The sequence below is a fragment of the Erinaceus europaeus genome, chromosome 2 (assembly GCF_950295315.1).
Source record: "Erinaceus europaeus chromosome 2, mEriEur2.1, whole genome shotgun sequence".
NCBI classification, from domain to species: Eukaryota; Metazoa; Chordata; class Mammalia; order Eulipotyphla; family Erinaceidae; genus Erinaceus; species Erinaceus europaeus.
In genome coordinates, this window is record NC_080163.1 from 61,242,967 (window position 1) to 61,256,780 (window position 13,814).

General features: G+C 40.3%; 1 protein-coding gene across 4 annotated transcripts in view; it reads left to right on the top strand.

Moving 5' to 3' along the window:
• Positions 1 to 13,814, top strand: part of SLC20A2 (solute carrier family 20 member 2) — a 103,108-nt gene that overhangs the window by 62,697 nt on the left and 26,597 nt on the right. For all 4 annotated transcript variants that reach the window (XM_060181612.1, XM_060181622.1, XM_060181616.1 and 1 more), the window contains 3 exons: positions 4,295 to 4,435; positions 6,008 to 6,093; positions 9,256 to 9,352. In XM_060181612.1, the coding sequence (XP_060037595.1) occupies positions 4,295 to 4,435; positions 6,008 to 6,093; positions 9,256 to 9,352 (324 nt within the window). The remainder of the gene's footprint in view (positions 1 to 4,294; positions 4,436 to 6,007; positions 6,094 to 9,255; positions 9,353 to 13,814) is intronic.

The window sequence follows — 13,814 nt, forward strand, 5'->3', positions numbered from 1 at the left end:
CTAGCCTTTTTGAAGCGCACAGAATATGGAAATTGTTTATCATGTTTAAGTTGGTCATCTGTTTGTAAGAAACTTAGTTTAGACGATCAAATATTTCTTTTTTTAAAATATTCATTTATTTATTCCCTTTTATTGCCCTTGTTGTTTTATTGTTGTAGTTATTATTGATGCCGTTGTTGTTAGGACAGAGAGAAATGGAGAGAGGAGGGGAAGACAGGGGGAGAGAAAGATAAACACCTGCAGACATGCTTCACCGCCTGTGAAGCGACTCCCCTACAGGTGGGGAGCTGGGGTCTCAAACTGGGATCCTTGCATCGGTCCTTGTGCTTTGCACCACCTGCGCTTAACCTGCAGCATTACCGCCCAACTCCCTGATCAAATATTTCTAAGCACAGTGGGCTGACAATTTCTACATCTCAACATTTGATGTTTGAAGACATAAAGTTGATAAGTGCTCTAATTACAACTGCTCTTGTAATGATTGAATCTTACTTAACTTTCTGAACATGTATTTCTTATTATAGTAAGGTGTATGCAAGATTTTCTGTTTTCCATAGAGAAATAACAGTAATTGTAAAATTCACCCTTGGTAGTTGTGCTAGATACCTAAAGTATGATCACATCATCCTAATATTAAGACTTTCTCAATGAGGACAATGCAAGCAAGAACTGTTGAAATTGGGGGGGGGGGCAATAAAAATTTAATTTTTATTAAAGGAATATTTTCTTTATTCAATAGAGACAGAAACTGAAAAGAAGGGGAAAGAGAGGGGGAGAAAGAGACACCTGTAGTACTGCTCCACCTCTTATGAAGCTTTCTTCTTGCAGGTGGGGCCAGGAACTTGAACTGTAACAAGTGTGTTCTTTGAGCCTTGTAACAAGTGTGTTCAACCTAGCCCCTAGTCTTTTTTTTTTTTTTTAAGATTTTATTTGTTTATGAGAAAGACAGGAGGAGAGAATAAGAACCAGACATCACTCTGGCACATGTGCTGCCGGGGATCAAACTTGGGACCTCATGCTTGAGAGTCCAAAGCTTTATCATTATGCCACCTCTCATACCACTTTTTTTTTTAATTGCTACAAGGGTTATCTTTGATGACTCTGTAACTTCCTTTTATTCCCCTCTGGCTTATGGTGATGCTGAGGACTGAACCTGGGTTACTTAGTGCTTCAGGCATGAAAGTATTTTTGCATAACCTTTTTGCCATATCCCCTGCTCTTCCTTTTCTTATCTCTTTTTAGAGAGAGAATTTGAAAGGGAGTATGGCATTGTGAGGAGAGAGAGAGAAGAGAGAAAGAGAGAGACTTGTAGCACAGCCCCACCACTCATGAAGCTTCCTCCCTGCAGGTAGGGATTGGGGGTTTATCCTTGTGTGTGGTAATGGCTGTGCTGTTCATCCCCCTAAAGTAAATCTTGACAGGACTTTCTCTGCTCTATGGATGAAACTTTTCAGGAATGGTGATGTTTGGTGATATTCATTCAAATGATTTGTTAGTGAGCAGCACTTCGGTGGACGAGTTTGTGAGTCGTGTGTCTCTACTAACTCTTCATGTGAGCAGTAAACATTCTCTTTTTTTGAGTTTTCCTATTACTGGCCTTTGACTCTTTGCTGAGAATCAAGAATAGTTTCCACAACTAGAATTTAGGTTAACCAAAGCAATTTGGGGTTTTGCTTTGAATAACTTGATTTTTGTTTGCTTTGGGTTTTTTGGTATTGGTTTTTGGTTTTTGTGTTTTTTTTTTTTTAATGTTGCTGAATGAATCTCAAAGCCTATTTTGTTGAGAATTTGTAGGAATTACTTAGATTAAAAAAAAAAACTGGCTGCTTGCTAATGGGAGTTGGGTAAATTTGACATGTTGCTATAATGATTGTTGGCCAAAGTCAAAGCTGATTCTGTTCAGATTCTAAAATTCTCCCAGTTCTCCTCTTCTAAACTCAATGTCCATTTCTTCTCTCTCTTTCCCACCCCTGTCCTTGTAACCTATTCTATTTTTTCCTTTTTTGTTTTTATTTTTTTCTCTTTAGAAAATCCTTCCCTAACTCATGGGCCTCTGTGCTTTCATATAGAGTGTGATAGCATTACACTGGTTAAAGCTGCCTGTGACTTGCTGAACTTCCTGGGGACTCGAACTCAGCCTTAAAGCCTTAGTCAGCTCACATAGTCTGAAACCAGTGCTTCCAAAAGGCCACTGAGAACTCAAAACTTAGCATCTTTTCATGCAAAACAAAACAGACTAAAACAAGAAACCCTCCCAGCAGCTTGAATAAGCCATCTCATTGAACTTCTGCTGTGGGACATGCACAGACCCCATAATTCTGTCTCTATAACCGCAACTCATCTTTTCCCTGCCTGCACTCACTCACCCTGGCCTCCACTCTGCCATTCTGCCATCTTCCCAGGATCTTTTTGCTTCAGAGATGCCCATCTCCCTTCCCCCCCCCCCCCTCCAGCCCACCCCTACCACCAACACTTTCCCTAGATTTGTGTTGGCCTTCATCCTTTATCATCTCTGTAAGGCACTATTATCTCAGGTGAAGTTATCTTTTTTTCCACTAGTTTTCTAGTAATCCAATCTGCCTTCAGAATCTCCTAAGCTTTTTTTTTTTTTTTAACTCCTGAGCTTTAATGAGGCCTCTCAGCTGTTTCAGTTCTGAGACTGCCCCTCTGCTGCAAATGTCTGCCTCCTTCTCCCTCTCTTTGCACCTTGCACCTCACAGCTGCTCCTGTGTTTTTCCTCTCCACTGCCCACTTTCTTTCCTTCTGTGCTCTCTCTGGCAGCCTCTCCCCCCAGAGTCCCCCCTTTTCCTTACATACCATCCTGTTCCAGGACACAAGCTGTAAAGTCAGCCAGAGAAAGGATAGCAGCTTTCAGGAGAGAAAAAAAAAAAAATCTCATGGTCTGAATTCAGTTGGGTGAGTTTTTATCATTTTCTAGCATCGTGCAATTTAAGTTTTTTTCTAAGTATGATTCAATAGTTTTTTTTTTTTAAGTTGCAATTTTTTTTCCCTTGCCACAAAACATGCTCCAAATTCTAGCTTTATTAAAAAAAAAAACTGTCCCCAGAGGAGCCCTGGGCTTAGATGTGAAGGCTTAAGGGATTATTACTGGGGCATCCTGGGTGCTGCCATGGAGCCTGTCACTAGTTTGGCAGCACAGGACTGGCTCCTTTTGCTCCCAACACACGTTTCGGGGATAGACGCAGGGTCACAGCTGAAAGGTCAGCATGCCCAGAGCTCGTGGGGCAGCTGTCAGTGTGGCTTCAGAAACTGGGACCTGTAGTCCTCTTGTGACCCTCCATAATGCAGATAGTTTTGAATAAAATGCCAGGGGTCTGCTTAACAATTCTGCTGCTGCCAAGCAACCAGATTTCCAGAATTAACACTGGAGATTAATGGCTTGCCCTGCTTATCAGCCAAGCCCTTTGTTCCCTTACAGTTCTAGACCAGCTTTTCAACAGCTGTTTCTGAAAAGTGATCTCTCCCAGCTGATGCTTTCAATACTCACTGCAAAATTTGATCTGCTTATAAAAATATCTGAGGTGCACCGTAGCCTAGAAAAACATTAAGTCTGGAGAAGAGTGGTGAAATTGAGGTTAAAAAGGACACAAAGCCAAAACTAAGGGATCGTCTTAATTCCTAGGAATTAGAAGGCCTGAAGGGGCAAAGAAAACACCTAGCCTTCCACACAAAGCCGAAGAACGGAGGCCAAACTTTGAGTTAAATATAAAAGTCACTTCTCATAAGAGGCATAAATGAAAAAACAGCATGGCATTCCGTTCCCTCCTGCAGATTCATAAGACAGAGCCAGTGCCTGTGCCTTGTCAGCATGTGACTACAGGCATAGCTACGACGAGAGCTTTTCTAACATGCAGCCTTTCTGCTTCCTTTGTTTTCACTATTCTTCCATTTCTTCCTTGGACTTGACCACACTTCACATGAGAACAACTTCATCATTAGCACTTTTACTAAAATGTTACAAAGGTCATTCATAATTGATCTTAGGAGGCTTTCCTCTAAGTAACTTTAAATAGTTTTCCTTAAATAAATCATCATTATCCCTTCATTGTTGAAGAATGTTCCTTTGCTAAAGTTAACTGAGTAATTTGTTTTAGGCTATCATCACATAGTAAAAAAAATAAATAAAAAAAAATAAAGGTTTTCATAGGAAATCAAAACCAAGGAGATATTGCTATTCAGGGCATAATCTGGATTTTTTTTTTTCCTTTTGTTGCCATTTGAGTCGTAATATTCTGCATCTGACTTTTTCTTCTTTCATCTTTTCAACCTTTAGGTTCAGCTGTTTGGCAGCTGATTGCATCCTTCCTGAGGCTTCCAATCTCAGGAACTCACTGCATTGTTGGCTCTACCATAGGATTCTCTCTTGTTGCAATTGGTACTAAAGGTGTACAGTGGATGGAGCTTGTCAAGATTGGTAATTACCATTTTCTTTTAGCTATAACAAGGAAAGGTTACATTTCTTAGAGTAAGTTTTATTAAAATATTCCATTGTTAGGTATACTTTCAAATGTTGAGGTTTAGAAGATTTATATGGGGTGGCCTGGGAGATGGTATAGTGGACAAAATGTTGGACTCTTAAGCATGAGGTGCTGAATTCAACTCCCAGGATCACATATGCCAGAGCTATGGTTCTCTCTCTACCCCTCTCATTAATGAATAAATAAACATTTTTTTAAATGTGGGTAATAGATCTTCTATTGACACTTCTGTTAATGGAAACTGTAAACTGCTATGTTAGTTTTTTTTTTTTTTTCTCCAATCACTCTTCAAATGTCACATCTCCATGCAGTTTTGAACATCAGTATCCAACTGTTTTCCATGCAGAAAAGAAATTTATCTTGTTAATCCATAGGTCAGAGAAAAACAAGACCCATGTGAAGAAAATGCCTTCAGTCTCCAGTCTCAGAGTGTGCCCTGTGCTAGTCACCTCCTGCATTTAGCAGATAAGCCAGTCTGCCCCAGACAGGAAACACTCCCAAGTCCCCTCTGGATGTGTCCTGCACATTGTTCTACAAGCTCTGACAACCTCCTTCCTGGCCCTGCCTTTTAGCAAGAGGGAAACCTACTCAGCCTTACTGAGTATCAGGCCAGTGGATGTTGAAAACACTATCTCTCCCACCTCCTTTTGCAGGTGGCTTATCCTGTTAAGAATCACAGGGGCCTCAGCAGCTCCAGGTGAAACAGATGCCTACCCTGCTATTCAGGGATATAGATGGCCAAGAAAATTGCCTTAAGTCCCAGACTTCTAGGACTAGTGTTCCCAACACAGGCTGCTCTATGGAATACCTGGAGGGGCAATTTAGAAATAGCAATGGCCAAACTCTATTTCACACCTTCTACATCAGAATTCTAATGATGGGGCCAGAGCACATCGAGTTTTTGAAAACTCCCCAGATAATAGTTCCAGTGTACAGCCAGACTTGGGAACAACTAGCTAGAGGCTAAAAGTATCATGACAAAGTACCAGACTGGGCTTGGAAAATGAAATGAAAGGTGACCTACCTTTTTAGTAACACTATCGGGACAAGACTGGCTTCTGGATTAATTGATAAGAAGAATAGGCAGATGGGGCTAAGTGAGAATCCATGGAGTGTGTCTTCTGAAGCCACAGTTCAGGGGAATACCTGCTTCACTGTGCTAGAAGTACGTTAGGTAATTTGGGTCAAGGTTGGAGGAGGTAGCACAGTGGTTCTGTGAAAAGACTTGACATTCAGGTTCAGTTCCCCCACACAATCATAAACCAGAGCTGAGCAATGTTGTGATTAAAAAAAAAAAAAGTAGGTGACTAGAGTCATGAGTTTGTGTCTGAAGATAGGGGACATGTATGGTGGTCATCTCTGCTGCAAGGTAAAGAAAGCTTGTTATGTAAATAATGCTGGACTATTTATGATGTTTGTACTATATGTTAGCATCAAATAATACAAAGATTACTGTAATTATGTAGAATTTTAACACTCACTAGATTTTTTTTTTTTTAATTACTCAGTTGCTTCTTGGTTTATATCTCCACTGTTGTCTGGTTTCATGTCTGGCATGCTGTTTATACTGATCAGAATGTTCATCTTAAAAAAGGTACGTAAGGCCGGTAATTTTTATTAAAAAATTGTCTCTAATTTTTTTTAAATTGTTCTTTTTTTTTTTTGCCAACCCAAAATCTCTATTATGCATGATTTCACCACTCCTGGCTGACTTTTATTATGATAAAGACAAGGAGAAAATGACAAAAAGCAGGAGACAAAGAAAGAAGGAGAGGGGAGTCGGGCGGTAGCGCAGCGGGTTAAGTGCACGTGGCGCAAAGCTCAAGGACTAGAGTAAGGATCCCAGTTCGAGTCCCTGGTTCCCCACCTGCAAGGGGAATCGTTTCACAGGCGGTGAAGCAGGTCTGCAGGTGTCTATCTTTCTCTCCCCCTCTCTGTCTTCCCCTCCTCTCTCCATTTCTCTTTGTCCTATCCAACAACAACAACATCAATAACAATAATAACTACAACAATAAAACAATAAGGGCAACAAATGGATAAATTAGTAAACATTTAGGAAAAAAAAAAAAAGAAAGAAGGAGAGATACTACAACACTCGCGCTTCCCCCAGTTCCATGGTACATTCTGTGGGGTCCCGTGAAATCGGGCCACATGCACATCGAAGGACACAGAGAGAGATACTATAACACTGGAGCTTCCTCCAATACTGTGGGGGCCAAGCTCAAACCTGGGTCTTATGCATGACAAAGCAGGCATACTATCTGGGTGAGTTACTTTGCCAACCCAGAATAATTGTGTTTTTGTATTTTTAAAGCAAAACAGCTTGGAGGCAGAGTAAGTCTTTGTTATTAAATAGGCAGAGGGTAGAATGCCCAGAGACTCTTCCCCAAAACCAGTATTGTAAACACTGTGTCTTGTTATCTGATTCAGTTCATTAGTCAATATTCCTAGGTATTGTGCTGAGACCTCTAAAAGGACAGATAAATATTTCCTGAGTATTATACAGAATAGAGTGAGATAGTGTTAAGATTTAGATTGACTATCACTATAAATAGCTATAAGATTTTCTTACCCAAAGGTTCCTAAGTGAATAGTGGAGGAAGCAAGTTTGGAATACTGACTTAATTTTCATAAAAGATAAAAATATGAAATGCGGGGAGTCAGGCAGTAGCGCAGGGGAGTCGCTTCACAAGCAGTGAAGCAGGTCTGCAGGTGTCTTATCTTTCTCTCTCCCTCTCTATCTTCCCCTTCTCTCTCCATTTCTCTCTGTCCTATCCAACAACAACGACATCAATAATAACTACAACAATAAAACAGCAAAGGCAACAAATGGAAATAAATAAATATTAAATGCATTTATTGGGAGTGTATTTTATCAAAGATAAAACTAAATTGTGCTAAGGCCTATATTCTAGGAAAAAAACATGATTGTATTTCTTTTTAAGCTGCCAAGGGGGTGTTGTAGTATTTTATGAGCCATAAAACATGCCTGGTTAAATATTTGGTAAGGGGAATAATGGATATTTGGATAGATGGCATGAAGTGAGAGGAAGGAGTGGAAAGGGAGGAAATGAATGAAAGCAGGAAGTGAAAGAAAAAAGGGTAAGAGATGGAGAGTGGGAGAAGGTCTCAGTGAGACAGTTGTCATTTGAATGTAAGAATGGGTCTCTTGAGCCAAAATAAGGAGTAGTTCTGTTATAAAACACAAACTTGGGTGATCCGGGAGGTAGCAGGGACAGCAAAAGGGCTCAAAAAATATGTGATCCCAAATTCAAACCCTGGATCCAGTGCTCTCATTTGTTTTCTCCCTCACCTCCTTCGCAGTAATAAACAAATCTTAAATTAAAAACACAAACTTGAGACTTACATAAGTTTTGAAGCAACTGATTGAGAGTCTTTGTCATCTCTTCTCCCTGAGCCAAAAACATTTTGGAAACCAGAGGCAGCAGGCATTTGACTATCCCTTGCTCAGTTTTCAGTTCAGTCTGGGTTTTTCCCTGTGGCACATGCCTCTGGTCCCTGGCTCCTGGCGCTGTTCTTCAGCTCCCTGCCTTGCCTGGCTGCGACGCCTGTGCAGTCGGATCACCTACCAGCCTGCCACCCTGGTCCTGCTTACTCTCTGCTCCAGTGCCGTTCAACTGAGGCCGCTTGACCAGTGCTGATGGCTAGTTGAGAAAAGCTGTTGATGAATTGTGCTGTCCTTTACGTACATTTGGTTTCCATGTATGTTTGCCTTTTACTAATAGAAAGTTTTGAAATAATCTCTACTTGCCCTTACTTCTATTTGTCACTATGTTTAGACCCAAGTTTCCTTTTTACCACAGGTTAGTAACAGATTCATCTTAATGTACAAGAGTATCACACATGGTTACAAGAAAACAGCCCTTTTTATAAATAGTTTCAGGCAACACCTATGTGCTAGTGCTACATTCAGGAGTTGCCAGTCTACATTTTGGCTTCAAAAATCTTTTTGTATATCTGCTTAAAACTCAAGATTAATTCTCTCAGATATTCTTTAGCCTAAGACATGAACATTAACACTCTTATTGAAGTATTAGATTTAAGGAATGTTGTCACAGAAGTGTAAAGTTGTAACTAAATATTTTATTAGACAAGGAACCTACAGTTCTTCTAAACTTTTTACAGTTGAAGGTTAAATACTCTGTCTTGTGAAATGGCTGTGAAAATCATGGCATATGGTGCTATGTTTACTCTTAAGTATTTATTGTCACCAGTGTGAATTGAGTCACAGAGTGACATAAACTCTAGTAGAAAAAGCAGTGGTGTTTAAATTATTTGGCCTTTTCTGGGCATTATCAGAATGGTAGGTCTCAAAATAGTTGTTGAAAGTGGAATTTTAGCACCAAACCTGAACTTTGTGTTAGAGTAGTGAATACTGTGTTTTGAAGAAGCTGAGCTCTGGTCTAAAAAGTCTGTGGGAACTGACCTGACCTAAACTAACTAACCTAACTAACCTAGCAGGTCTCATTTCTAAGTTTGATGCCAGCTCATGTGGCTTTTGTGCTTTGACATGTTGCTGGGCACAACAGCAGGCTCTTTGAGATGGCATTTGTGTGGGATAGACTGCCCAGCCAATGCTGCTTTTGTAGGCGTGCCACAGACCACAGAACTGCCATTCTGAGCATGCTGTGCTGGGGAGGACTTTCTCCTAACAGTGTTTTATATCATTGTGCCTGTGTTGACTCCAAAATGCACCTCCAATCCTAACCTTCCACTCTATCTCACTATCATACAGGAAGACCCAGTTCCCAATGGCCTCCGGGCCCTTCCGCTGTTCTATGCTGCTACAATAGCAATAAATGTATTTTCCATCATGTATACAGGAGCACCAGGTAAGAACCCCTAAGAAACTTAACTCCAGCAGGTTTGGTGTTTTATATCTCACAGAAGTGATTTATTTGGTGCTGATGCTGATTGTTGGCTTGCAGTAGGAAGCATTATTTGTAGGTATTAAAGAGGAGTGAATTGTTCACTTGCTTTACTACTCAGAGGATGAGTGAATTAATTACAAAGGTGGGAATTGTGTGGAGTTGTACCCCTCTTATCCTATGGTTTTTGTCAGTGTTTCCTTTTTATAAATGAAAATTAAAAAAAAAAAAAAAAGGCAACAGGCTCTCTCATTTGTCCAACTGTAGCGATCTGTTAGCCCTCTTGGAGTCTCCGAATGAGATCTCACACCTTGAGATCCACCTGAGCCTGAGCCTGAGCTGTGGAGGCATCTGGGCAGGCATGTGGCGTACATGGTAAATCATAGTCATTTACACAACTGTGAGATGCTGGGCAAACTATGGCATTGACAGCACAGACACTAGCTCCTTGGAAATTGTCAGGTCAGTCAATCCAGTGTTTTCTTTGCAGGTACTGAACCCAATGGCAGTTTTCTTTTAAGGTTTACTCCTTTCCTTCCCATTCTGGTGACTTTTGTCCTTTTCTATAAGAGTTGGCACTGGGGAAGGCAAAACTAAAAGTTCTTTTTGCATTTTTAATGGATAAAGATATCCATTCATATTTTTACACATTTCAGTGTTGGCTAGCTGGCAGCATTCTTATTAAATAACATGCTTATGTATTTTGGGACAGAGGATCCCTCCTGTTTTTCTTTGTAAGATGTCGTTCCTCCTGCCAGATGCTCAGTACCCCCATTGTGGGGACAACTGGAGCCAGCAGTTAAGCTAGTTGTGCCGCTTTTCTCACTTTTGCCTTTGTGGCACTACTTGAGAGAAGTCTCCTTCTATCCAGAAGATAACTTTTTTTTCCTCCTAAATAGCATGTCCGAAATAGGGGGAAAATATTCTCAAATTAGTTTTTTCTCCAGGCAATTTCCCTCAGATTTTGTCTTATTAGACATGCATAATTACATGTTTGGTACTTCAGTACTGAAAAATATTTAAAAGTTACCTCTGAATGATATATATATTTTTTATTCATCACCAGGGCCTCACTATTCTGGGTTGACTTTTCCAGATAGAGACAGAGTGACAGAAGGAGAGAGGGCAAGAAAGCACAGCACTGAAGTTTCCTCCCATGCCATGGGGTCTAAGCTCATGATTTTTAATATATAACTCTCTACTTTGGCATCTTTTCACCTTTCAAAATGTCAATACTGGCATCAGACAGTGATTCACTTGGTAGAGTGCACATTTTACTATTTTCAAGGGCCAGGTTTGAGCCCCTGGCAACACCTAAGAACATCTATCTACACCAGGAATGAATGGTGGGGTAGTACTGTGGTGTCTTCTCTCTCTTTCTCTCTCTCTCTCTCTGTCTTCTTTTCTGTCTCTCTCTTTCTTCTCTCTCAATTTCTGTCTCTATCAAAAAAAAAAAATCTGGGAGTCGGGACCGGTGTAAGGATCCTGTTTCGAGCCCCCGGCTCCCCACCTGCAGGGGAGTCGCTTCACAAGCAGTGAAGCAGGTCTGCAGGTGTCTGTCTTTCTCTCCCTCTCTCTGCCTTCCCCTCCTCTCTCCATTTCTCTCTGTCCTATATAACAACAATGATATCAATAACAACAATAATAATAACTACAACAACAACAAAAAAGACAACAAGGGCAACAAAAGGGAAAATAAATAAATAAAATAAAAATCTTAGGGTGATGAATTAGCCCTCTTGGATAGTACACTACTTTGCCACATATAAGAGTGAGGTTCAAACCCTGACCCCACTGCATTGAAAGAAGCTAGGTTGCTGTAGTCTTTCACTTTCTCCTCTCTGTCTCTATTTTAATTAATTAATTAATTAATTTAACGATTTACTTATTAAAAAAAAAAGAATGAGTAGGCTCTTTTCATCCCTTAATGAACAGCATATCCTAAGTCATCCTATCTCTCTACTTTCCACATATGTTGGTGTGGAATTTTGTTTGTACTTGAAGTTTGTGGGGAGTGGACTTGCCTAGAGGAGAAGGAAGGAGAGCTCGTGACTTTAAAGGCCCAACCATTTTGTCCCTCCACTAAGTTAGAAAAGGATGTTGCTAGTTCTTTGGTTCCTGGAGGCTGTCTCTGGAATATCCAACAGGTAAGTCCAAACTATATTTTCATTTAAGCATTAAAGGTTCTCCTCTGACCTTGTAAACTAGGCCTTAATTGTACATAGTAAGTCCTCATTTAACGCTGTTAGGTTCTTGAAAACTGCAGCTTTAGGTGAAATAGCATAATGAAACAAGATTCTCCAGTAGTGTCATTGACTTGGGGTTCTTTCTTCTCATCGGCATCATAACAGAATGATAGTGAATTGACACTGGAGACTTGCTCTGCCTCTCCAGCTCCCTCCTAAGTAGCTATGGTATCACATTTGGTGAAAATACTGAGTTAGTAGCAGTCATTCCAACAATAAGTTATCTGACCTTTCCCTAAGTATCTGCCTGCCTTCTTGCAGTCTGGAATTTATTCTTCCTAACTCCTTTCTTCCTTAAAATATCTCCATTCAATGCATGAGATCCTCAAAATTAACAGTTAGAAAAGGGAAGAAGGATATTTCCTAACAGATGAGTGGCAGCATTAATAACCTCATCAGGTTTCAACTTTAAGAGATTCTGGTAAATTGTGTTTTTATGCATGGAGATGAATTCAGTGGAACTGCTGGATGCTGAGTCTTAATAGTGTTGTTCTGATTTCCTCTGCTTCTCCACTCTAAGTTATTTTGAAGCTTTTTGTATCTTAGGCTCAGTTTGATGTGTTTTACTTTGCATCTGACATAACTTAATATTTAAAAGACTGAGTTGGGTTAGCACTTTTTAAAAAATTGCCTTTGTGTTTCTGTCCTTCAAGAATAAAGTGCTTCCTTGGGTTAGATACAAGCCTGGTGTTTAAACTTACATTTGTGCAAGACCTGGTTTTAGTTCAGTGTTAAAAAAAAAAATGAAAGCAGAAATTGACTTCCATGCCTCTTTGAGTAGCCAGAAATTATATCTGTGGTAGTTATATATGCAGTAACCATCATCCTTCAGTGCACCGAGCCCTAGAAATACTGTGTTTATTCTGATAGCTGCACACCTACATGGTTTATTTGTAAATTAGATGAAGTGAGAGAATAACAAAGTAGTTAATAGTAAAATAATGAATCATAACAACATACCGTAGTGAAAGTTATGTGAAACCATAGACAGTGAAACTACAGATAAAGGGGAAGCACCGTGACTTCTAAGCATTATGTAGTCCCTGGATCAACAGCATCTCGGCATCACTCTGTACTTTGTCAAAATGCAGATTCTTTTTTTTTAATGAATAAATTCATTCTTTTTTATTGTTGTAGTTATTATTTCTTGTCGTTATTGATGTCGCTGTTGTTGGATAGGACAGAGAGAAATGGAGAGAGGAGGGGAAGACAGAGAGGGGGAGAGAAAGGTAGACACCTGCAGACCTGCTTCACTGCCTGTGAAGCGACTTCCCTGCATGTGGGGAGCCAGGGGCTTGAACCGGGATCTTTATTCTGGTCCTGGCGCTTGGCACCGCGTGCGCTTAACCCGCTGTGGTACCGCCTGTGGTACCCAAAATGCAGATTCTTAAGCCTACCCGTGACCCACTAGATCAGAAATGCTGCAGCCTGATGATGTTGGCTTTACCAAGGACTCTTCTGTGTGGTCCTGATCATGACACAGTAGAGCCACAGCTCTAATCTCTTACCATACCTTTTGTCATAAACATTGCTATCTTGTTATAGTTCTGATTTAGAAAGTATCTTCAGAGTTCTACCTAGCAACCTTTGCTCATTCTTTACATTGTTTATTTGTTTATTTATTAATGAGAGCTCGAGAACCACAGTATCATTCTGGCACATGTGATGCCAAGGGTCAAACTCAGGCCTCACTCTTGAGAGTCCAACACTTTATCCACTGCACCATCTTTTGGGCCAGTCTTTATTTGTTTTTCTAACCAGCAAATGAATTAAACTTAACCAGACCTGATTTCTGACTTACCTGCATTTGAAGCAGAACTGTCACGACCTCCCCTTTTCCTTTTCTTCTCCCTCCCCTTCTGCTCCTCCTCCCTCCCCCCCCCACCGTGCCTTTTCTGATGGGTAGGAGGATAATGAGACCAATTCAGGTTAAAGCTGTATTTGTTTTATAGAAGCTTAATTTACTTTATAGACTCTAATAAGGATTGCTATATATAAAAAAACACTCCAATAAAGAAATGATTCTTGGAAGACCAAGAGTATTTGTAGCATGTTCTTATTTATCCCTCGGCCCCACCCACCCAAGCCACTTGAATAGTCTGATCTTTGAGGGATTTGGAATCAAATTGTAAAAATGCCTGAGGTTAGGACTAAATCGTTATTCATAATATCATTGCTGG